General features: G+C 33.7%; 1 protein-coding gene across 1 annotated transcript in view; it reads right to left on the reverse strand.

Moving 5' to 3' along the window:
• LOC145263590 (CCR4-NOT transcription complex subunit 9-like) overlaps window positions 1–26,414 on the reverse strand; it is a 59,844-nt gene that overhangs the window by 22,972 nt on the left and 10,458 nt on the right. Inside the window, exons 2-5 of the mRNA XM_080120434.1 lie at window positions 23,408–23,538; window positions 11,053–11,173; window positions 7,405–7,492; window positions 3,707–3,813 (exon numbers count right to left, since the gene is read on the reverse strand). Coding sequence (XP_079976560.1) covers window positions 3,707–3,813; window positions 7,405–7,492; window positions 11,053–11,173; window positions 23,408–23,538 — 447 coding nt within the window. The remainder of the gene's footprint in view (window positions 1–3,706; window positions 3,814–7,404; window positions 7,493–11,052; window positions 11,174–23,407; window positions 23,539–26,414) is intronic.

Genomic DNA, 26,414 nt, shown 5'->3' on the forward strand with positions numbered 1-26,414 from the left:
AAAATGTCTGCTTTGATGTCTGGGGGATGTTGTCATTTGGGTCCACCTGTTGTATTTAACTACCAAGCCACCAAGCCAGTGATAAGTTAGTTGGACAGATAAATAAAATTGAACTTAGGGAGAGATATGGTCACGAAAGAGGAAGAAGACGTTCACAAGAAAAGAGAAAATGAAAAGAATATAAAATAAGGGGATAGAGAAAGGAGTTAACGAGAGAAGAAAAAGAATAGGATAATGGGAAAGAGAAAGAATAACTCCAAAAAGGTAGAGGGAGAAATTTCTGATTTGATAAAAACGATTGTCTTTTTTAGAACTGGGATCTTTTTACTGGCTGTCCTTGAGACGTCCACATCGCTCTCACCCCGCCTGGAGTGGGAGGAGGCAGAAACCCTCATAAGAGCTAAGTTGAAAAGCTCTTGTTCTTAACTGGGAAATTAACTAGATGAACTTAAGTTATACAACCTGCATCATGAAGCTCGGATCAAAGAACTCAACTTTAAACAAGTGTAAAATGAGTTATGAATAATTATTTTGTTTGGTTTTTACGAAAATGAACCAGAGTTTTTCTTTGTTTCTCGATTGCCGGCCTAAATAAGGATACAGTTTATTTCAGGTATGCTCTGACGTCAGATGATGAAAGAGACTGGATCCAGCACGAAGCCAGAGTGACGGCCGGAATCGACAATGTTGCCACACGGACTTAGGGTCATGCATATTTCGCGATTTCACGTGCCCTGAGCAGCAGAGAGATATTTTCCAGTGACCAGTGAGAGTCTGGTCACCCTTGAGGGGTCCACCACTAGACAAGTAAGAATGTAACTCTGCTGGGTTGCATCCTGCGAGCCGGGAGCGATGAACACGGCCAAGAGTACATCACAAGTATGCTCCCATGAACCAGGTTAGCGACGGATGCGGCCCGGCCCTCGGACAACAGAGGGTGTATAGGGTTATACAGGGACGTGACCAGAGTGATGAAAACAAAGTTTCTGACCACAGTTATGGTCTTTGGTGTGGTTTCAAATGAGGGTCACATCATGCCACCTCACATCTTCGAAGTCAGCTTGAAAGTCAACACCAAAGTGTACCTGGATGTGCTGAAGCATGTGGTGATCCCCTGGTGCAATCAGGTGGTCACTGGCAGACCCTGGGTGTGGCAGTAGGACTGTGCTGGCCCACAAGTCCAAATAGACCCAGGTTTGGCTTCAGAAGGAGTGCTACGACTTTGTACCCTTCTCTCACTGCCCTCCCCATGACCTGAACCTACTGAACTACTTTGTTTGGTCATACGTCGAGAACATCACCAACATGACCTCTCACAACATCAAAGCCAGCCTGATCGTCACTATCTGTCAAGTATTCACAAGCTCCTTCCGGCACTTATGAAAAAGGCATGTTCCCAATTCTGGATTCGTATTGAGGCGGTGATTGAGGCTGAATGCGGCTACATTGAATAGATGTTCACTTTACTACATGATCAAATTACCTGAATTGATTTTTTCAATAAAAGTTTAAAATAAATTTGTAGTGTTGTTTTCTTTAGGGTGACACTTTTATCGTTCCACCCAGTATATGTGCAGGTGTCTATAAAAGAGAGAGCACGTTAAAGACGATCATGTTCGAGAAGCAGAAGTCAGCCAGAAGGAGCACGATCACGTTTTATTCAGGAAAGTACCAAGAAATAAATGTTGTTGTTACAAATAAAAAGGAGTCAAGTTATTACTTGCCCTATGTTCCTTGTGACGTACTTTGCTACATGTTGGGTCCCGGGTTTCTACATGTTAACGTGTGTATAAACGTGTGTACTACGTTACATTAGTCGGTATCCATAGTTTTTTAAGACTGAACGGAGCCATTCAAAAAAAAGAAAGAAAAAAAAGAAAAAAGAAAAAGAAAAAAAAAAGAAAAAAAAAGAAAAAGAAAAAAAAAGAAAAAAAAGAAAAAAAGAAAAAGAGAAAAAGAAAAAAAGAAAAAAAGAAGAAAAAGAAAAAAAGAAAACAGAAAAAGAAAAAAAGAAAACAGAAAAAGAAAAAAAGAAAACAGAAAAAGAAAAAAAGAAAACAGAAAAAGAAAAAGAAAAAAAGAAAAAAAAGAAAAAAAAGAAAAAGAAAAAGAAAAAAAAGAAAAAGAAAAAAAGAAAAGAAAAAAAAGAAAAAAAGAAAAAGAAAAAAAAGAAAAAGAAAAAAAAGAAAAAAGAAAAAAAAAGAAAAAGAAAAAGAAAAAAAAGAAAAAGAAAAAAAGAAAAAGAAAAAAAGAAAAAGAAAAAAAAGAAAAAGAAAAAAAAGAAAAAGAAAAAAAAAGAAAAAGAAAAAAAGAAAGAAAAATAGGAAAGAAAAAAAAGGAAAGACTACTTCCGCACTTGTCCTGTCAGCTGGGAGTTGCTGGATATTTGAAAACTGACTACCAATTGTGAGGTGTTTTCCTGTCTCGAGAGTTCAAAATGACCTTAGCCGTCCCCTCAAGTATCTTTTTACTAGTGTTGGGAGGATTAATCGAATGGGGGAAGAAAAAAAAAAAAAAAAAAAAAAAAAAAAAAAAAAAATCGGAATTTTTAGTGGTATCAGAATCGGAAAAAATTGTGCTGATTTTCCAATGCTAAAATTGATTCTTTTAACTGTCTGTTTTATTTGGTTTTGTTTAAAGCAACACCTTCCCCTGTTAATATTGATAAAATAATAAATATTTACTGATTTTAAACTAGAAGTAAAACTAAAATCTATATATCACCCCCCCACACACACACACGTGCATTTTTACACTTAACAAATAGCGTTTGTCAGTGTGTGTGTAGGAAAAAAAAGTGAAGGAGGAAAAGAATGTGTAAAAAAAAAAAAAGTTAGTAGGCAGATAGGCTTGAACTGAAAACCTTGAGGCGAAAGTGGAAAAGAAAGTGAAAGAAAACATGATATCTTATCGCGACAAGAGGAAGTGAGAATGGTTTGAATTAAACAATTAAAAAGTTAAGTGAATGAGTTCACACAGATGCATAAACACCACGCCCTTAACTTTGGTTTTGCAGTTAAGCTTTTGGGAAAACCAGCTCCCCACAAAAAGGGGAGTTTCCAAATGAATAGCAATTGTCTGATATGACGAGTTTGCCCCGCATTGATCAAAGCTCATTGCTTTCTGGACGTCCTTAATGCCAAGGAACTGACTTTGTTTCAATTAGTTTCACTGAACAAACACGCGAGACAAAATAGCGGGAATTTTATAAAATAAAAGTCACTCAAATAAAAGATAGCCACGACGTCTCCCTTTACAAATCGTAGATATTATAATCTAGGGAGTATATAAAAAGTTCTAAAACATGCTTTGTGCGAGAGAAGACGTCTACCGTATCCCAAATGCATCAACAATCAGAAATTAGTCTTTTGGCTCGGAACAAAGTGCAGTATCTGTTCTGATGCTACACTTCCCTCGGTCAGTGGAGGAGAAATCCTTTGTGACTGAAACAGTCTTTATTTTTGTTCCTATCCAGACTGCCCCTTTTTGGGGAGCCGGATTTTTCCCACATTAAAAACTGACCTTGTGTCTAATTCTGCCCTTGTGAGGAGGCAAGTAAATAGAGAGAATCACAAACGTCCTGATGGAAAGAGGTTAATAGAAATGTCGACATTGGAACAAAAATAAATGCAAAAGGGTTAAGAAAAAAAAAAAAGAAAAAAGAAAGAAAGACGGGATATCTTTTTTCTTAAAGAAGCCAACTCACCTTAACAAGGGCACCAATAACACCGAGACTTGTTAACCGGAGATATTCGAATGGCCGTGTTTTACTGACGGTGTGCAGAAATGGATACAAAAACAGAGGGATATGAGCTGGAAAAGAAAACAAAACACAAAATAGTTTGCATTCAAATAGGTTTTGGAACTTTTGAGAAACATATGGATAACTTTATCTCATTTAGACGATCATTTTTTTTTTTTCTAATCATTTATGAACATGCATTGGGTGTGTTCACTGCACCAGCTGTGATCGTCTCCACTTGTTCCACTAGTCCAAAGATGTTGTCGATGCTGTCAGTGCTGCAACAAAGCAATAATAGTCAGCTAATGTACTTCCTAACTTCCGGTGTGGCTGCTACCAGGAAGTCGTGACAAGGTAAATCAACTTTTTCACTTTTTTCTTTCATGCCTATATATCCTCTGAGCATGCACTCTTTTTTTATTAAGTCTTTTCTGATCTTTCATTTTTTATTTAATAATCATTGGAAAGTTTTTTCAGTTTTATTTTAATCAAGAATTATGGAAATTAGTTTTTTTTTTTTTAAAGAATTTCTGAAAACACTTACAAATCTTTTAAAAGTATTTTGGGAATATTATGTATTGGATATTTTTTTGAAATTTTGTTATTTTGATCTCAATTTTATTTTTATACTTTCATAAACATATATTTACTATATAAATTCAAATAAAAAACTTATTTTTAAAATTGAAATAAACATATTTCTTATAAAATTTCAAATAAAATAAAATCTTATTTTCTAATTTTGTTATCAAAAGTGCAAATAAAAATTACGTTATTTGGTACTTGTACAGTTTAATCAAGACATTAAAAAAATGAAAATATCGAAAAAAGGTTATATTGTACGTATCCGTTTTGAACTAAAGATCTCCGAAAAAAAATTTCACTTAATTTGATAGAGTAGTTTTTTTTTTTTTACAACGGAAAAACGTTTTTATGAGAGCGCATTGAAGGCAGACATCTTGGATTGTTTTTTAGTTTTTGTTTGAATTTAGAAACACCATGGGGAGATAACTAGTTAAAGTGCCGACACTCCCTCCTAATACTAGGTTTTCTTCTTAAAAAAAAAAAAAAAAAAAAAAAAAAAAATCGAACCTTTTGCTCGGTATCATAAATTGTTTTTTCGCAGTAAAACAAAAACTTGATGAAATTAAGTGAATTTTTTTTTTTTTCGGAGAAGTTCATTCTATAACGGATACGTACAATTTAAACTTTTTTTTTTCTCGATATTTTCATTTTTTAAGGTCTTGATTAAACTATACAAGTACCTGTTATTTTTATCTGTATAATTTTAATTTTTATTGTATACTTTTCAATAATGTCACTTTCTTATTGAAAGATTGTCTATAGTTTTTCTTCAACAATTAATTCCTATTTTAGTCATGTTAAATTCATTTGAGTTGAGAGCAAGTGATAGCGAAATTGTTTATTTCTTTCACAACGAAACGGCTTCAAAAGCAGTGAAAGCAGAAAAAAGTGTGTGTGGGTGGGGGGTCAGATTCGGAATTAATAACGAAAGGTTAGAATTAATTATGATAAAAATATTTTATAGGCATAAAATAAAATTATACTAATGAATAAATAAATTTGTTACTCTCGCCCGCCCCTGCGTTTTCTACAAGGTCAGACACATTCCCTGTCTACGTGATAAGTTTATTACGACCTATATCTTCCTCCCTTATTTATACGTGTGCTTTTGAATCTACCGTCTATCTTCTCTAATTTCCCCTTTTCCTCCTCTTTCCTTTCTTTTTTTCTCCCTTTACCTTTGTTTCTCCGTCAGGCAAAGTAGGTTCATTCCTGTGTTTTTATGTTTTGTTTGGTGTCTCATTGTATTGTCTCACATATTTTTTTCTTTTTCACTAATCAAGCGCTGTTATCTTATTTTTTTATTTACTTTTTTATGGAAATCATTCGAGACAAGGCATGAAGCCACTTGATGTAAGGAGCTAACAAGAACAAAAGCCGATTATTGCAAGGACAAGAGATGCTTATTGACCTTAATCTTGAAACGATCAAGGCTATAGGTAGAAGAAAACAGTGAGCAGGAAATGAGTTCCACAAACTTGCAGTCCTTGAAAAGATGTGACTGGAATAGGAAGCTGTATTACAATGACGTATTAAAGCAGCGAATGAATAAAGACCACTAGACCAACGAGTCAAACAAGCTGGAACAAAGGAAGCAGGGAATAGATCAGACACTTCTGAAGAACATATGTCATAATGATATTTGTAGAAAAGACTGAGACTAGCAATATAACATCTGTGTGAGAGAGCATTTGCAGCGAAAAAGAAATCAAATTACAGATACATTTTTGCAATTTATCAAGAACCTTCAAATGGGACACAGATTCACCTGTCCAAAATATGACAACAATACTTCATACGTGGTCTGATAGTAGATTTATAGAGATGGAGAATAGCCTTAGGTGTGAGAAAGTGTTTGGAGCGATAGAGAGAACTGATTTTTTACGAGAACAAGAAAAAGCAATGGATTTAATATATGTGGACTCGAAGATTTAATGAGAAAGAAAGACCAAGAAGTTTTAGAGTAGATTTCTCATCAAAAGCAGAGCCATCCATAATAATCTCAGAATGAAAAAAAAACACGCCTGCGATTGAAGGACAATAGCCATGATTGCTCTCCAAAAATGAACTTCTGTGAACTTTCTCCAATATCCATTAAGGACTAGACTTTGTTAAAAAAACATCGCCTGATGATGTCACTTGTTATTCATAACTAGTTGACTGAAGCATACTCATGACTGTGTAGCGATACCTAAATGTTTATTATGGAAAATTAAATAAAAAGTATATCTTGCTCTACTTTGGTATGTATTCAACACTTTTGTATAAACCTCGTTAAATTCATTGGATGTTTTAACTCTGAATAATATTAACCTGCAATAATATATATATATATATATATATATATATACACACACATACATATATAGTCATCCACATACAGTACTGTTTCGCAGCTCATCAGTGCGGCTAGACAGGCAACTGCCTCAAGCCAGGATCAAAACCCAACCGTCCAAATGACAGTCAAAGCTTCTCACCATTATGCTATACAGCTGCTGCTGTAAGGTTAATGACACACTAATATATATATATATATATATATATATATATATATATATATATATATATATATATAACATAATAGCTTTCAAAGTTCCTAAATCAAGTCTCCTGTTGATGGTTCAAAAGGAAAATTATTACAATATCGTTTCATTTGCAACTACCAAGTCAACAAAAGCTATTATATTGTTATATATGCTCTGAAACTTTATTAATTTTATATAAAGATAGAAAATTGTCTAGTTTATGAATTTTTAATGGTAAAATTTTATTTATATATATATAATTTTTTTAAAATCTATTACGATTGGTATATACAAACTGATTTATGTTTGAAGTAAATGATAAAAATATATAATAGGTGTTCTAATTAACTATTTAAAGAGGTCTACTTAGGACATTTTTGCTCAACATATGTGCTACTTCTTCATCCAAATAATAGAAATTATCAATCCTCATCTTAGAAATTCAAACAATTTCTTAAAATGCTTGACATTTTTTTGTAAACATTTCACACGGCAAAAAATTCAAGAATAAAAAATTAGAACAAAAAAATAAATAAAACTGTCAAATCTTACCCTGTAGAAAAACTGATCTTGTTTCCGGGTGGGAAGCCACACACTGGAGCAAAGCTAATGCGTTACATACACGGTTGGATTGATGAGCCTAGAGTCAAAAGAATTAAATGTTATTACATATCGCAAATCAGCAAGTTTAGTCATCCAACGATTCTTTCTTATTTCCCGTGTAATATTACTGAGGAGGAGTTCTTAAAATAAAGGAAAATAATTTATAATCAAAAATTTATTGAACTATAAAAGAGATACCTATTACTAGGTATCACAAACTGTTGTATGATTGGGTACCATAAAGGGGTCTGTTGCGTGATGGTCGGAGTTCTAAAATGGGGTCCGTTGCGTAATGTGTACCATAGCACCATATGTTGATATGTGTACTTGCTTGGGATAAAGGGTTCGTCCTGATGTGTATACGTATCACTAAATGTCTATGGGTGGTTCTTCACTATTTGAACCCTAATGTTGTGTTGCTGCTTATTTGTTATATTTATATTTAATTGTTTGTATGCGCGTGTGTGTGTGTGTGTGTGTGTGACACATTTATTTTGGACATACCTTTATGTGTCTTTGATTTTGTCCACCTTATTCTTGGAGGGGAGGCTGGGACCTTTTTGAACAAACATTCATTCACTTCCAAGAAGCTGGTTGGTTTTATATCGTTTTTATTCACTTTCCAGGTGTCAATCGCAGAAGAATGAAAAGTGAATATCTTTGCTTGCGTGGTTACTTTTAGGTCTCCATTCTTAGACACGTCAGCCACCTCCCCAGTGAAGGGGGGGGGGGGCGACCTGTTAAACCGTCCACTCTGCTCAACATCCAAATTCCAACTCTATGATTTCCAGCTAACCTGATCCATGTAACATACACGTAGATCCAATCAGCTGACCAGACCTTCCGGTAAACTTGTCTATGATCTAGCTTTGTCATATTTTGACAGTTTTTATCAATATTCTACATATTCATTTCATTGTTATTGATTAACAACTAGATCCGCTCACGCTGGACAGAAATCTTCCGTTCTGCTATGTCGGAAAAACATTTTTTTCCAATGTCAGTAACCGTGCCTGGCACTTCTAGGCCCATAGTTTCATGGAAAATCCCGGATTTCCACTCATAAAGCACCCAAATTTACTTTATGATGATTTTACGAGATCAACAGAAATCACAAATCAAAAAAAATTCGAATCACTCCTCGAAAATAATGAAATAAATAACTGTCCACGTAAACCAACACCTCTCTAAAATTCTAATATGGTTACAGGAAAAGGGTCCCCTTTTCCTGTAAGAAGAACATTAGATAAGTGAAAAATGAGGTTAGGATAGACCGAGATTCAAACCGTGTACGCAAGGTTCAGAATAGATTCGGAGTTGGAATGTTGGAACTTGGCTATTGTTTTGGAAATAGAGATATTGTAAAAAGAATTGTTCATTCTTTTATGGAAATTGAATTAAAAGGTCAGCTAGAAAAGAATGAACAATAGAAATTAAAAATATATTGAAAAATAGGTTAGTGAGAATTCTTTGTGCAGAAGTGTGTTTTGGAGAATGGTGCCTAGCCATGTGAGTGGGTCACGTTTGAAACCACACATCTGACGTCATAGAAAAAAGGAATTCTTGATAATAGGAGCAGAGAGTCGAAGATGTGAGGCAGTCGAGTCCGGATCGAACAGTCAGCAGAGTCGGTCGCACAGAGCTGACATGATCAGAGGAGGGTCCCCTTAGAAGCGAAGGTAGAACGTTTAATCATATAATACGACTTTGAATTCCTTGACGTCATCATCCTTCGACCGGTCAATCTGATAATAAAGAAGTTATCATGTTTTTGTAAAACTGTGTCATGTCATCATTCAACAGCAAAAGGTAATGTGTGAAACATCCTTGATATGAACTTTGTTTCCCTCATCGTTATGAACTTTATGTAACTCTTACAAGAAATGTATCTCTCTCTCTCATCTCAACCTCATAAATGTATCTCCCCCTCATCATTGTTATATATATGTCCACCATCTCTCTCAAATATGAATGTCCCCTATGCAACAATATATGCTGACCATACGTTACAAAAATTAATTCCATTCAAGCCCCATTTTTTTCAATTTCTCCATCTAGTTTACTTAACTCAGTATCTACCTTTTTTTTTTTAAACTTATTTGGTCAAAACGTCACTCCTGTCGATTCTATTTATTCTACACCATCGTCACACCTGAGTATTCGAAACACAATGGTTGTCCATACATATCCCACGTTAAAAACAAAACAAAAAACATTAAAAAAATTCCGCGACCACCTCGTAAACCGACTGAACCCCTAACCCTTCCAAACTCAAAAACTAGTTGACCCCTTACTCATAACCGAGTAGTCTGTCTTATTTTCTATCTATTTCTTACTTCAGTACACTACTTAAAATTTTATTCTTATTTCTTATTCTTTTTCCCAATCTTTTTATTATTATTATTTTTTTTTTAATTAATATCATGTTCGTACTTTTAAATTAATCATTATTTGAATAAATCCCACAAGGCAAAGATCACTCCTCTCCATCCTGCGAAAAATACATGCAAAGAACAAAAAAATTGCACAAGAATGATTCAAGAAAACAACAAATAGTAAAAATTAATAATAAAAAAATTTCTTATAAACATCCACAAAGTCGCATCTCACCAAGAATAAGAGTTCAAACAACAAAACACAGATCCATGGCACCCAAAATTGTCCACGTCAGCATATTCTGGGGTCAGCTGCATCACCTTCACTATTCCAACAAATTATCATCAAAATTAAAAAATCACAAATACTTCAAAACATTCAATAATCATATTAAAAAAAAAAAATCATTCATACTGCTACATTTCATAATGGCTCAAGTAATAAGACCCCCCCCCCCACCGCTGTCCACCCAAGCTTTTAACCCTACCACTAAATCTAAAGAAAATCAGCGTTTAGAATTTTTATGATTCATTTATGTCTTAAAATAAACACTGCCTTGAAAAATGTGTAAACAACTATATCTTTGTATATGCTCTTTGTTTGAAACTTGATTTGAAAAAATTTTTAATCGTTAATCTGTCTACATATATAAGTTTTATGATTTATATGTCTTAGAATAAACATTGCCTGGAAACAGCTGTAAACAAACAATACAATCTAACCACATATATAATTGGTAGATGTCTATCCTCTAATCCATTGTGTGCTGATTTGTGAGCATACTATGGTTCCCCGTTGCCAAACTTTCACAAAAAAAAACCACTCGACTGGTTACAACCACTATATACAATTTCTTCCATTCTATCCGTACCTAAATCCAAATGCAAATTCCATGAACGAAGCTTCTTTTCCAAAACTGCCCGCTTGTAGAACACTGTTCCGCTGGCCTGCTTCCCAGTTGAATACAACATAGTAGCCTTCAAATCCAATGTAAACAAATTCTTGTTGAGCCGTCTTGATAAATAATCCAATTCTACCCAATTTACACTATTAACGATTACTAATTTACTACCTTACATTCATTAACCCTTACCCTCGAGTAGCTATCGGGCCTTGATAATGAGTGACTCCCAAGTAGCAAAAAAAATGTCGAGACGAAGATGATGACAACAGCACACAAAAAGACAAGCTTGATGAAAAAAAATGTATTGAATTACTCACTGTTAATTGAGGTGGATTGATGGCAGGATAAATGTTGATTATTTCTTGAAGCAGGGCTGCAATTGTACCGAAAGAATGCCATAACATCGGCGCAAGATCAGGAACAACTTCTCTCTTTTTGCTGAAAAGAAAATACACGATAAGAAAAATAAATTAAGAATTGCTGGGAATCTCTACTATTATATAAAAGGAACTTTATGTGTCCGTGAGTTTGTTCCCTATGGACTCTAAAACGGCTAGCTGATTTTTATGTAATTTCACACAAAGGTACTTCATCTGCCTGGCAGTGTTCTTAGATAGGTCTTGTATCAGAATGTCTTCAATAAGTATCGACAATCGAAATAATTCGATGAATACAACCTAACATCACAATTGCATTTGAAAAGTTTTATTATGACACAAGATCAACAGTAGGTCCTTTATATGACATGGGTACGTTCAAAATGAATGTTTCTGTTTAAAATGGATGGGGGTCAACAAAAGCGGTTCTCTCGTGACGATGACCGGTTCTACGCATGCATCAGATGACATCATGACCTGATTTACTTTAAATAGTTGAAAAACTGACTAAATTTCATGTACGTCGCGTTAGCTCAGTTGATTAGCGCGTTGGTTCATTATCTAAACATTTTGGGTTCGAATTGTGGTGTGAGATGTCTTCTTTTTTTTCTTTCGAGTTTTTAAATTTAAATATTGAACCAGTGTTATTTAAGCCATTTTTCACGTAACGATTGTTTTTCCGGGTTTTTTTTTACTTCACTTATCTATCCCCGACCACACACCCAAAAACACCCGGGTACCTACCGATTTTTTAAATTTTGATATCGAAACAGGCTTATATAAGCCATTTTTCACGTGTTCGTATTTCTGTTTTCATCGTTCGTTTGCTTTACGTTACTTTTGTTTTTTTTCCGATGTTTTGATTACACCCCCCCCCCTGCTTAAGTTTTAACGTTGTTTTCTTTTTTTACTTCACTTATAACAAACAAACCTGGTCATTGACATCGTCGTCATCGTAATGCTCGACGACTTCCGTGCGCGCACCTGTCAATTTGGTTCTTACTTAAATAAATTCAAACATCTTTCAGTAACTCATTCTGGCTGGCCAATTTTATTTTCAAACTTCGCCTCAGGGCTTCTGGTTCGATCCTACCCCCCTCCCCTACCCCCGGTTTCTTTTTTATTTAAAACCACACACACCTCCAAACACCCGGGCAACGCCAGGTACCCCTGCTAGTCTATATATATATATATATATATATATATATATATATATATATAAAAACGAAAATGTTTGTGTGTATGTGATTGTGTGTGTGTGTGTGTGTGTTTTCGTGTATGTCCAAGAAAGGATTTCTTCCGCTTGCTTTTCGCTTGGATTGCTTCTTAAAACTTTATATCACATCTAAATGATATCTCCAAGTTAACAATGAGACTCGCCTGTCTATTTAATTTGTTTGACTTTGAAAAGATAAATATTCAACATTTTTCGCTCGCCACATTTGGATTAGGCTTTTTCATATAATAAAAGCGGAACTAAATAAGGCGGTTGTGTTCCGGTCGGGATCACCGGAAATGTCCAAAAGCAATCAGCTTTGATCAATGTGGAATTTTTCCTTATATCAGACAATTGCTATTCAATTTGGACAATCCCCTTTCAATGGGGAGCTGGTTTTCCCCCCAACATCTTGGGGAAACAAAATATAAAAAATAAAAAAAGCGTTCCCGCAGTAAATAAAATACTACCCCACAGTCAAAGTTGACCTGATTAAGTCATTAAAACGGGCACCTGCCAATTCTAAATAATTAAATAAATTCTAATGTGTTTCTGTTAGTATTTCATGGTGGCCCAGTGGTTAACGCCGCACGTTTTTTTCACACTTTAATTTCTAACTTCGACTCAAGGGTTCAGGTTCGATCCTTCATACTTGCCTACCAAAACTTTTTTTTTTATTTTACCCCCACCCCCGATACAAACACCCGGAATTTTGATTTACCCAAAACCACACACACCTCCAAACACCCAGGCAACGCCGGCTAACCCCCCCCCCCCCCGCTAGTCTATATATATAAAAGAAAAAAAGGTGTGTGTGTTTGTGTATCTCGCAAAAACTTTCGACAGAGGCAACGGATTTTCACAAGATTGGTGTCATTTTTAAGCTGGACATCTTGGACGACAAATATCGAAAAATTGGCCAAAAACATTCATTCCTTCACCCTAAAATGACTAGTTTTGTACAGGGAGGGGGGTAGCAAAAATTTGTTCCTTCATTTTCTCTCCTCCTGCTACAACGACAATGACGTCATGTTTGACCTAGAAAATGTTGACGTTAGTTTAAACCACCTGCAAGTGTCTTTAAAGGTTTAATTTTATCCGTTCTTAGTTGTATGTCTCTTTGGCATAGGGGTAACGTGTCAGATTTTTTTCCCGCCTTAACCTCGATGCTTCGGGTTCGAGCCTATCTTCCTACCTAAACTTTTTTTCTCTTTTACACCTCCAAACACCCGAGCAACGTTTTTTTTTTTTTTACTTCGCTTATTCCTTAGTTTACCCGCCCTACACACACACCTCCAAACACGTGATCATGAGTTGTTATCTTAAGATTGCAGGTTGAAACAGGGTTATTCATGCTATTTTTTTCTGCTTTTCAGCGTTCATTTTCTTTTTTTTTTTCCTTTTTTTACATTGGTTCACTGTTTTGTTTTGTTTTGGTTTTTCCAATTTTTTTAACATCATGTGTTTTTTTTTAATAATATTTAAACAGGATCAACCCCCTACATACACACCTCCAAACACCCAGGTAATGCTGGGTACCCCCGCTAGTTATATATAAAAAATAATTTTATAAAATCAACAGTTGGTTCTCTACAGTGCAATGTAGACTACAATGTATTATGAACTTAGTCACTGAGAGGAAGCAAGTGAGTTTCTTTCTGGTGCATGATGATGGGTCCCCAACTAGAGCAGGCAATTAATTTGATTTAAAAAAAAATTTATGATTTCAAAAATTTCAGATATGGGAGTGCAAAAGATTTGTTGATCATCATACAATCTTGGGCAACGTTGAATAAGAAAAGTTTGGGAAAAGAATAAAAGTTTTATAAAAGAATGAGTTGTGGTGTTGGATATTAACCAGGCAATGACAAAAAGGTGTGCAGGTTGACAGCTATTATGATTATTCCAGCCAAAAAGTTTTGTTAGTTAAAATATGTAGAATAATAAAAATATTTAGAACAAATATATATGCATTTAAGATGTGTTTTTACGTTTGAGAAAATATATATGCATTTCAGATGCGTTTTACGTTTCAGAAAATATATATGCATTTAAGATGTGTTTTTACATTTGAGAAAATATATATGCATTTAAGATGTTTTTACATTTGAGAAAATATATATGCATTTAAGATGTGCTTTTACAGTAATTGTGGCAAAGTAAGCATTTTAAAGTTAAATATTTAGGGATTTATAAAGAATCGTTAATTGTATCGGAATCAGGAATTTAGTACGGAATTAGGGAAAATGTTGGTATCATCCCATCACTAGTGCATAACATGACCATCTAAAGTTTGTTGTGCATGTACTCTTAAATACAGTTCATGGTGGAACAATCTATATATTAATACGATAATGTGTGTGTTATTTTCTGTGTCATACGTACATCTGGGTCGTTTAATTGCTATATACTTCCATTTCTTGTCATAAGGAATAAAATATTTACTGTTTATAAGCACTGTTGCAAAATTCAAAATTCAAAATTTTATGGTTTTAAGACCAAAAACAAGTGCAGAATTTTTTAATAAATAAACATATTAATTAAAATTAAATTTGATATTTTGATTCATAACAGAATTTTCATCAGGAAACTTTCTTTTTTTTTTTGTTTACATACCATGATGGTGATAGTGGTGCCTAGCACGTTTTCCTTCAGGTATTGGTGAAGTGTGGTGTTCAAACGTCCAATATTTCAATATTAGCATTACAAGCGTATGCTGTATTTTTGTGGACATCGGCAATATTACATACCTAATGTTCTTCAACAAGTCATGTCTTTTTTATTTGTGGGTCAATTTTTAAAAGAATTACATTGTTAGAAAGAGAATAGAATAAGCATTCCAATGATGTTAATTCATTTTTCTTTTATGCGTTCAATGTTTTTATGCTCCAAGTTAAAAATGAAAAAAAAAAAAAAAAACGGTAAAAAATGATGTCAGCAAAAAGGGAAACTGTTTTTTCAATGTTTACATTTCATATGTTACGTTTGGATACACATGCGTGGGGTCAAATTTGATTGGATATGGCTGAAATTTTACAGGTTATATAAACATAGAAGTCCATTTCTACTGGACTTTGATTTATATTTTTACGACCATAGGAAGCAAAGTTACAACCAAGCAAAGTTGACGAAGAATATTTCAAAATTGATAGGATAAATCAGTATATATCATCCATTTTCATATAGATAATAGTTTCAGAATTATTTTTATGTATAATATGTAAATATTTGATAATTATTAATTGTGCAAAAATTTCTTTAAAATATCTTTTATAGCAATTACAGAATATAAAACTTAACAGGAAAACGGCTTGGTATGCGTTAATGCGCTGACCAGCCTACAGTCAGCATATCAACGAGTTTTGTTTGTATTCTCTTAAAAATAGAAAACTTTTTTTCTGCTTTCAAAACGAAAGCAGAAAAAAGTTTCATTTTTTATCTTGAGTATGTCAATTTAAAAAAATTATTTTCAAGGTTTTCAAATTTGATTTCCAAACAATACCAAGCCAAAACTATGTTGTTGTTTTTAACGCTTTTAGTACACATGTACTAGCAGTGTCAGAAATTTCGTGAAAACTATTGAATAATTCCACCCGCTATCTTTCGAAGCTTATAACTCCTCGAAAAATGTAATTCAAGCCCTAATTTTTTTTTCAATTAAAGGAGCAAGGACCAAGGTTTCATTAAAAAACAAACAAAAACAAACGTGTTTTTTTTTTTAAAAAGGTTTTAAACTTCGGACTTTACAGGTAAATTTCTAAAAAACACTACTTTTTTTTTGTTTTAAATTTGAATATATTATTTATTGATCTTTTATCTTCAATTTGTGATATATAAAACTTTGGTACATAAATTAATTATTTACTTTTTAATAGACATTTGAAAATGGGGGGGGGGCGTCAATTAAAAAAAAAAACGTTTGTCTAAAATATTATATTCGGTTTATTGGAAAGAACATAAAATTTCACATTGACCATGAAAATATTGTAAAAATAGAATCAATAGAAAAATTTTGATAGATTTTTAAAGTTTAAAAATTGGAAAATACTGAACTCTTAACATTCAATTAATTTCATTACTATTTTTTAAAAAAATATTTCTATTACTTTTTATACAACTTTAATAGTTTATTTTGGAAGTATAATCCATAAAGAAAATAAACAACCCACCTTTAAAAGAGAAATTACGAGTTTTTTATATTTTATTTGCAGTTTCGTGTTAGGGGTGTCAAAAATTCCTACAAAAATTCTGATACACCTACACATGTACTAAAAGCGTTAAAACAACAACAAAATGTACTAAGTACATGCGTTTCTGTTATCAATGTATTTATAACTTTTTACTTAGAATTGTTTTTTAGTGGTCAAAAAAAAAAAAAAAAAAAAGATATATATAACAAATAAAAGATACTTATGCACTTATGCTACCATGCTAAAATAATAACATTATTTAGAAACCTATTCCTAACATGGGGAGGGCAGGGTGTTTTGTTAACTATTCTGTGCTTTCACCTAACAGTGAAATAAAAAAAAGATAATGTGAAACTTGAATTTAATTTGAAAGTACTATTTGAAAAAATTAGCACGGTAACCTAAGTGCATAAGCATTCAAATAATATTACCAAAGGCAAGATAGTTGGATAAGTTTTTAGTGTATTTATTTAATGTAAAATGTTTATTTCGATAATAAATGTCGAGTGTTGCACAAGAAAAATAGCCACGTGGTATCTCATGTCTTTGAAATCTCAATAATGACTTAAAAATTATACAAAATACTATTAGAAACCCAACCAATAAATGTCCTTGTGACATTTATTGGTTGGGTTTCTAATAGTATTTTGTATATTTTTTTTTTAATTTTTAACTCATTGTCAAGATCATTTTTTTCAAATCTGTAAAACAAAACCGTTTTTTTTTTTTTAACTGAGGATATCTAAGTAATAAAAATAATCATAATAATAATTAGGCAGTTCGATAAAGAATTTCATTGTGATGCATTTAGTAAATTTTTACCTTGTTTCCACCTTAACATTTTTCTTTAAAATGACTACCTTTAAGGTTTTCGGGTATGCTGAAAACGAATATCGCATTTAAATTTTATGCAAATAAGTAGCTTTCCGGATATTAAGCAATGCCATTTCTTCTGTTATTGCTGGTGGCTATTTTGGTATGCATGTTTGCGCATAGTTTCTCGGGGTTGCGTTTGCGCGCTCCAAGATGGCTACCAAGAAATGACATTGCTTAATATCCGGAAAACTACTTATTTGTAGAAAATTTAAATGCGATATTCGTCTTCAGCATACCTCAAAATCTATAAAAGTCATCATTTTAAATGTTAAGGTGGAAACAAGGTAAAAAATTACCATTTTATTTCTTTGTTTACATAGTTGAATTTTCAGTAAAACAGAATAGAAACAATGAAAATTACCATCAACTGGTAAATATGCAGTTGTTTACCAGGATTCCTGGATCTTGGTACTGTGAAAGCTATATCGAGGATTCATGTAGAGTATGATTTATGGTTGCATCTCAGAGAATAGGGATATATTTGGAGCCAGATAGAGATTTACAAAATTGAAAAATTGGACTGGTCCCAAAATGCATAAGTTCTTGCCGACTATGGGAATTTCCATCTTTTACAGAAATCCAAAATCTATGTGAAAAATTTTCTTTGATTTACTTCTGAGATTAATTCATATCTACTCAATTTTTTTTTTTTTTAGGGGAGTAGTAAATACCGGCCATGAATGCTCTTTAGGCATTCAATGGCTACACCCAAGATTAAGCTCTTCTTTGATGGGGAGGAAGGTAAATACCTACTCTCAATAAAGCTATATTTAAATACCACTATAATACTTAGTTTTGTTCATAAATAGATACCCACTGTATGATACCATGCGCCAGTTTAAAAAAAAAAATTGAAATTTGTACATCTTAATTTACAATTCATGGCTTATGGTAAAGAGATACATCAGATTTGACTGCATAATCAGAAAGAGCACACAATTTTACAGAAGAGTGCCAATTTTCATGAGAATAGCTTGAAAAATAAATAAATGGTGGCAAAATTACAGAATTTCTTGAAATGTCAAGGCCCGTAATTTAGCCCACTTTTTCTAAAGAAAAATGTCCACAGAAAAGCATAAATAATTTTTTAACTACTTATGGTATTTGCATAATTCAAACGATTTTAAGCATCTTTTACATAGCTCTTTTCATGCAAGTTGATAAATAACAATTATCTAAAAAGAAAAAAAATCAACTTGTAATGTTACCAATATAGCAGAAAACACTGGTGAAATATTGAATCTTTTAAGAAATAAATGTCTGTTTATTAAAAAAAAAAAAATTCTGCACTTGTTTTTAGTCTTTAAAATGGTTAAATTTTAAATTTTGGATTCCATATCAACAGTGCTTTTAAACAGTAGAGTTTTTATCACTTAAATGCCTTGACAGAGTACAAAATAGACTTTGTGGCTTAGTGGGGGGTGGTGCCTTTTTCTCTTCCCTGCAACCTCTCTCCCACAGAAGAAACGTTGCGAGCCTGTCTTTGTTTTACCGTTATTTCCATGGCAAGTGCTCGTCTGAGCTTCAATCTCTGGTCCCCCCTCGCCAATCTTTTACGAAAAACACCAGTCTAGCTGAAGCCACTGTCAAAAATTTTCCCCATTCTCTATCTGTGCCTAAATCAAAATGTAGATTCCATGAACACAGCTTCTTTCTTGAACAGCACGCCAGTGGAACTGTTCCGTCTGCCTGTTTCCCACCTGACTACAACTTGGATGTCTTCAAATCCAATGTAAACAAATTCTTGATGAACCGCCCCCTTAAGTAGACACTTTATGAAATCTCAACACTAACGTACAACGTACTGTACATGCAGTAACCCTTATCCCTGAGTGGCTTCCGGGCCTTAATAAGTGGTGACCTCCTTGTAAAAAAAAAATAAATAAATAAAAATACATGCTAGACCAGTGTTTTCTGCTATATTAGGCATCTGAACACTACACTTGTGCCAAGCATTACCACCACCATCATGGTACGTAAAAAATACAAATAAAAAAACTTATATTTTCTGAAGATTTTGTTATGAATCAAAATATAGAATTTAATTTTAATAAATAAATGTTTATTTATGAAAAAAAAAAAAAGAAAAAATTCTGCACTTGATTTTCGTCTTTAAACCGTTAAATTTTGAATTTTGCAAATATTTATTTACATTAATTTAGGAATGTTAACTTAAAAATGTTATCAAAACAATTTGGTTGACAACTTAGAAATAATGAAATGTAAAAACATCAGGTGATGATCGTAGTGACATACACTAATGGCGTCATTTAGAGGGGTGATGGTCTTTTTGATATACGTAGAAATAAGTTAGAGAAATGTTAGTTTGAGTCAGGAGAGAAGGAAAAAAAGAGAGACGGTCGATAGATGTGATGGCTCAAAGCGGGGAGTGGGGGGCAGAAATAGTGATAGTAAGAATCAGCATGCAACTTTCCAAGAAGGAAAAAACACTGGGAAAAGCAACTCTCCCAAAAAAGGAGGCACTCGCGCAATATCCAAATAAATAGTAATTGTCTCAGTATGAAGAATTTCCCTTACATTTTCTAAGGACCAATTACAGAACACATGCTACACATCTGGAAGGCCAGGCGTTTGCATTCAAATAGTTTCGTTTTATTTATACGAAAAAGACAAACAAACAGCCGACATGACGAGATGGTGAGAATTTTTTAAAGCTTGATCAAAAAAAAGATAGAGACGATGTCCGTTTGTGAATCTGAGATATTACGATCTAAGGAGAATAAGAAAACTTCTCCCAGAATCTAACCGACGCGAGAACCCCAATTCAAAAAGTCTTTCATGGACTTTTGCCCTTTATATAATAGACTAGCGTGGGTGTTTGGAGGTGTAAAAGACAAAAAAGAAAAGAAATTTTGGTAGGCAGGTAGGCTTGAACCTGAAGCCTTGAGGCGAATAGCCTGATAACTTACTGCGACGCTACAAAGGCAGCGGTATTGTGAATGGTTGAAATTAAACGATTAAAAAGTTAAGTGACAGTTGCATAAATTTAATGAGGTCAAATATCACGCCATAGGGGAATGAAATCCCGCACTTAACTTTGGCTGCAAGCCAGTTTTCCCAAGATGTTGGGGAAAACCAGCTCCACATAAAAAGGGGAGTCTTCAAATGAATAGCAATTGTCTGATATGACAGGTTTTCCCAGCATTGATCAGAGCTAGTTTTGCTATGGATTCAGTTTTGCTTTTATTTTATTTATTTTTTTTTTTTTTTACATTTTCACCCCAAACAAGGCGCATTGCCACTTTGATGTTGGAGGCTACAATTAGGGACATAAGCTACAGGGGTACTATGCAGGGAGTTGGGCGGCAAGATCTCGGTTCACGTTACACTTGAACTTCTGCATGTCAGTACAGTTGGGGAAGCAGGGACCCAGAAGGGAATTCCAAGCGGTTCTGGGAAAGAAACTACTGGAGTAGAAGGCTCTCTTACATCTAGGGATCTCTACTGTGAAGGGGTGGGATTTAGCTGCTTGTCGGGTTTGTTGAGGGTATTCATGTCAAGGGGGTACAAGTGCTTGCAGTTCATCGGAGCATTCACCGTTTTATACTGAAAGGCCAAACAAACACGTGGATAGGAAAAAATATCACGAAAATAGCATGTAAAAGTCGCTCAAATAAAAGATACATGCAACCTCCTTTGGTAAATCAGAGATATTATAATCTAGGTAGCATATAAAAGGTTCTAAGAAACAGTAACCGCCCCGAGCGCCCCCCTCCCAAGCTTTTGCTGAACATACACAAAAAAATGCACACACACACATTTTGCCTTTTATATATATAGACTAGCAGGGGATACCCGGCGTTGCTCGGGTGTTTGTAGGTGTGTGTGTGTGTTTTTGGGTAAATGAAAAGAAAAATCGTTGATTGTTTTAAAAATACGAAGCCTTGACGCGCAGTTGGAAAAAAGTGTGAAAAAAAAACAAAAAAAAAACAGGTGCCCATTTTTGACAAGTTATTGACATGAACTTTGAGTGCCGGACAGTGTTTTATCTACTGCGAGTCTGTTGGCTTCTTCTTTTTTTTTATACGGAATAGCTTAATGCACATGCGGCGATCGTAAACAATAGCTATTCAGCAGTTAACATTTTCTGCGGGACAGTTTTTAATGAGATCAATAAACCGGTTTGTTTGTTTTTACCTAACTTTGGGGAAAACCAGCTCCCTGTTTATTAGGGGGAGTGTCTCATCTCGAAATGAAAGCAACCATCTGATATGATAAGCCGACATTGACCAAACATTAAATCGCTTTCTAGAGGCCACTGGCCGGGGACCAGTAATTCGAATTGAGTTTCGCTTTTTTATACCGAAAAACCAAAGCAACACGTGCCAATCCGAAAATGTCAAATATTTAACGTTTCAAAGTCGGGAAAATTAAATAGAGAGGCTACCCCCCCCTTGTTAAGTTGTAGATATTATCATTTAGACGCGATATAAAAAGTTTTAAGTTGTGAGGTGACCAATCGGTTCTCTGAAAAAGGCCTTTTGAAGACATACACAAAAAGCGAACATACATACATACACACATTTTCGCTTTTATATATATAGACTAGCAGGGGCTACCCGGCGTTGCCCGGGTGTTTGGAGGTGTGTGTGGTTTTGGGTAAATCAAAACTCGGGGGGGGGGGGGGGAATAAAAAAAATGTTTTGGTAGGTAAGTATGAGGATCGAACCCGAACCCTTGAGGCAAAGTTGGAAATTTAAGTGTGAAAAAAAAAAAAACAGTGCGACGCTAACTATTGGGCCACCGCGAGATGCTAATGGAAACACGTTTGAATTTATTTAATTACTTAAATTAGCAGGTGCACGTTTTAATGACTTAATGAAGTCAACTTTTGACTGCGGTGTATCATTTAGTGCGGAATGCTTTTTTTTTTTTTCCAAGATGTTGGGGGTAGGGGGAAACAGCTCCACTTGTCGAAATTGAATAGCAATTGTCTTCTGATATAAGGAAATAATATTTCCACATTGAGTAAAGCTCATTGCTATCGGATATTTCCGGCGATCGAGACCGGAAAAATACCTAGACAATTTGTGTCGTTTTTATTATAGGAAAAGGCCTAACCCACATGCGGCGAGCGAAAACTGTTGAATATTTATCTTCCCGAAGTCGAGCAAATTAAATAGACAGGCGAGCTCCGTTGTTAACTCTGAGATATTACGATTTAGATGTGATATAAAAAGTTTTAAAAAGTTGTTAGGTGACCGACCGCTTCTCTGAAAAAAGCCTTTCTTGGACATACACAAAAAGCGAACACACAAACACATTTTCGCTTTTATATATATACTAGCGAGGGGTACCCAGCGTTGCTCGGGTGTTTGTAGGTGTGTGTGAAAAAAAAAACAGGTGTCCGTGAAAAAAAAAAAAAAAACGAAGCTTTTACGACGCGCAGTTGGAAAATAGTAAAGTGTGAAAAAAAAACAAAAAAAAAACAGGTGCTCGTTTTTGATTGACGTGACGGCGATAGGTATTCAGCAGTCATAATTTTGTGCGGGACAGTTTTTAATGAGGTCAATAAATCGGTTTGCTTGTTTTCAAAAACCCGCTCCCCCGTCTGATATGACGAAGTCGACAAACGTTCACTGGCTCTGGGCCTGTTATTAGAGTCGAGTTTCGCTTTTTTTTATACCATAAACCGAATGTAACGCGTGCCGATGCGGGAAAGGTGGAATAATTAACGTTTGAAAGTCAATAAAATTAAATAGACAGGCGAGCTCCGTGGGTAACTCTGAGATATTACAATTTATAGATGATATAAAAAGTTTTAAGAAGTTGTGAACCGAGCAAGCGCTTCTCTGAAAGAAGCCTTTTGTGGACATCGAGGAAAAGCGTACATACATGCATACATACATTTTCGCTTTTATATATATAGATAGATAACTAAGATGAGAATAGTAGTCCAAATAATCCAAATAAGTGATCAACATCTAAAAATATTTTAAATCACAAAATCTTTTAATCATATTGGACGTAAATATTTTCAAGTGATACTCACCTTAACTCTTGAAGAGCATTCTCCCTCGTTTCTGGGTTTGTGAGTTCTATGATCCACTGATAAATTTTATCCCTGTCAACAGTAATCATGACCGAGCAGGCAGTTCCCTGCTGGGGATTTATCATCCGTGGCTGAAAATTAAAACGAATATCATTTTAAAGAACGGTTGATCATATCCAATGATTTAATTAACAAATTTTTTGTTTTTATTTTCCAAATTCTTTTTTCATTCCCTGCAATAAACTTTCTCAATTTTTAGAGGAAAATTCATTTGTCTCTGAGGAGTTGTTTTGTGGTGTTCCTCTATCCAACGAAACATATCTAAGACATACTATAATAAGAAATTTAGCTATTTGTATATAAAAAATAAATAAAAATTTATATGTGTGAATTCACATCTTTTGGTTTTGAAATGATAACTACTGTATATATATTAAGGGTTTCTCTTTTCATCCTTATATAGTTAAATTCTCTATTATTAAAACTTTTGAGAAATCGGCTCATGAAAGTGCCAAGTCTATTTCTATTTAATTTTAGTTGAGGCTTTTTTTTTTCTCCTCTCCTGCTATAAATGAATTCTCTTTTGTAATTATAAACTTTTTAAAAGTCGGATTATGTACGTGTTAAGTTTGTGATAGGTTAAAGTTAGTTTGTTTTTTTTCCCCAGGAATTTAAACTGCATTCTTCATTTTTATTTTTTCATCATTTTTATTTAAAGCTTCTTTAGACTCTATATATATATATATATATATATATATATATATATATATATATAGATAGATAGATAGATAGATAGAGATATAGATCGATAGAGAGAGAGAGATAGAGATTTCAAGGTTATGAGGATTTTTTGAAGCATGAAAATGTTATTTTTTTGTATTTCATATTTTACTTTTCATATCAAGCAATCTTTCGCTCTTGGTCACAAAAAAGCATCGAAATGAAAATTAAAAATGTTGAAAAAAAAACTGGAAATTTGTATTTTGGCCAGCGTTCATTCCTTGCAAACAATGTTCGAAAGAGTTCATGTGAATTATTTTAGCCGTTTGTGGAAGAATGTATTTTTTGTTTTAGAAATTTTTGTAATATATTTACGTTTATTTCAAACGGCAAAAAAAAAAAAAAAAAAAAGGATGCAATTATTTTCAATATGTATAATGGATGATTAGAAACTGAAACAAATTTGTTGATCGGTAAAAATGTTAATAGTTATCATATAATTATAATAGTAATAGTTGAAATAAGTATTATTAATAGATAAATATAGTAAAGTATTTATATCAATGGTGATAGTTATAAATAATAATAATAATATTGCTGATAATATTGTTTCTATTTACTTACCTCCCCACGAGGACAAAGTCTGAGATAATGTCGGTTTTTAATGTGGAGTAAACCCCCCCCTCCTCCTTTTACAAAAAAGGGCACGCTGGATAGGAACAAAAATGAAAATAAAAATAAAACTTGTCATTGACTGACTGAGGATAGAAAAGGTTAAGTGCAGTATCAGAACAGACACTCAAATGTGGTCTTGGCTTGAAGGTCACTGTGCGTATTAATAAAATTGACAATATCTATATTAATAATAATAACAATAATATTCATATTTTAACCAGACTAATAGCTACATAAAAATTGTGCGTCTAAGTGTACACATATATATGCATATATCTCCAATTGACATCCACATATACGCATACATATCCAAATATAGCTATATGCAACATACATAATACATGCATTCTCATATACACCCATGTTTATATAATTATATAAACAGACACGAATGCATGCATACATATATGCAACCTTGATTGAAGTGAGTGTTCCTAATGATGGAGGTCTGAACAGAGCTGAAAGGGAGACACAGACCAAATACCAAGGACTCATGTAGGATATGAAAAGAAATTGAAATCTTAAGGAGATATCAATCATACCAGTTATCATAGGTGCCACAGGGCTTATGAAGAAGAACCTGAAGTCCTACCTAACTAATATTCCTGGTGAACCAAGTGCAAAAGAGATCCAGACAATTTCACTTAAGGGAACAGCGAGTATACTAAAAAGAGCTCTCGGTTGGTTTCAATAAAAAGTGGGGCAATGTTGGCAGCTGGTTTAGCTGCCCCACACCCAGCATTACAATCTTCAAAGGAAGAAAAATGACAAAAAAAAAGAAAAAATGAAAAAAAAAAAAAATAAATAAAAAATGAAAAAAAAAAACACACATATATATATATATATATATACATACACACGTGTGCATATACACCTACATGTGCACATGCACACATATGCTACTACACATATATACAAGCGTGCGCGCACACACACATATATATATAGATCAATATACATGAGAATGTAAGGCAGCACAAAGACATACACATCAACATATATATATACATTATACAGACAGAAATATACATATATATGTACATTATTTTAAAAATTTAATTATCCACTGATACGTGTTTCGTCGTCTACGACTCATCAGAGTGGCTGTATCTAGCGAGATTCGAAATCGGGACCCAACGGTAATGAGCCTAAACCCTTACCCCTGAACCATCTCGCCGACTGGATATATCGCGATTTACTTAGATGTTGTTTTGTTTTGGTTTTAGCGATATGTTTTCAATGAATTCAATTATTTACAAAAGTGCATTTTTACCTAAATGCGAGTTGGGAATACTTTTCCCTTTTAACCAATTTGGTACCCCCGCATAGGGAGTGGTATATATATATTATTTTTAAAATGTAATTACATATATGATAATAAAAATAATATTAATAAATATTTAAACAAGTCTAATAGTAAGGCCTACACTTAAAACTACATGCGTATCCATACCAGCATACACATACATACACATAAATGTACATATGTATACATAAACACTCACATATATACATACACACACATATGCATAAATACAAATAATAGTTTAAACAAATCAAGCAACTAGCCTAGTAGTTATTACATGTACATACATATACACATTTACACCCC

This window comes from Euprymna scolopes, chromosome 39, assembly GCF_053919585.1.
Source record: "Euprymna scolopes isolate OS-2025 chromosome 39, ASM5391958v1, whole genome shotgun sequence".
Taxonomy (NCBI): Eukaryota; Metazoa; Mollusca; class Cephalopoda; order Sepiida; family Sepiolidae; genus Euprymna; species Euprymna scolopes.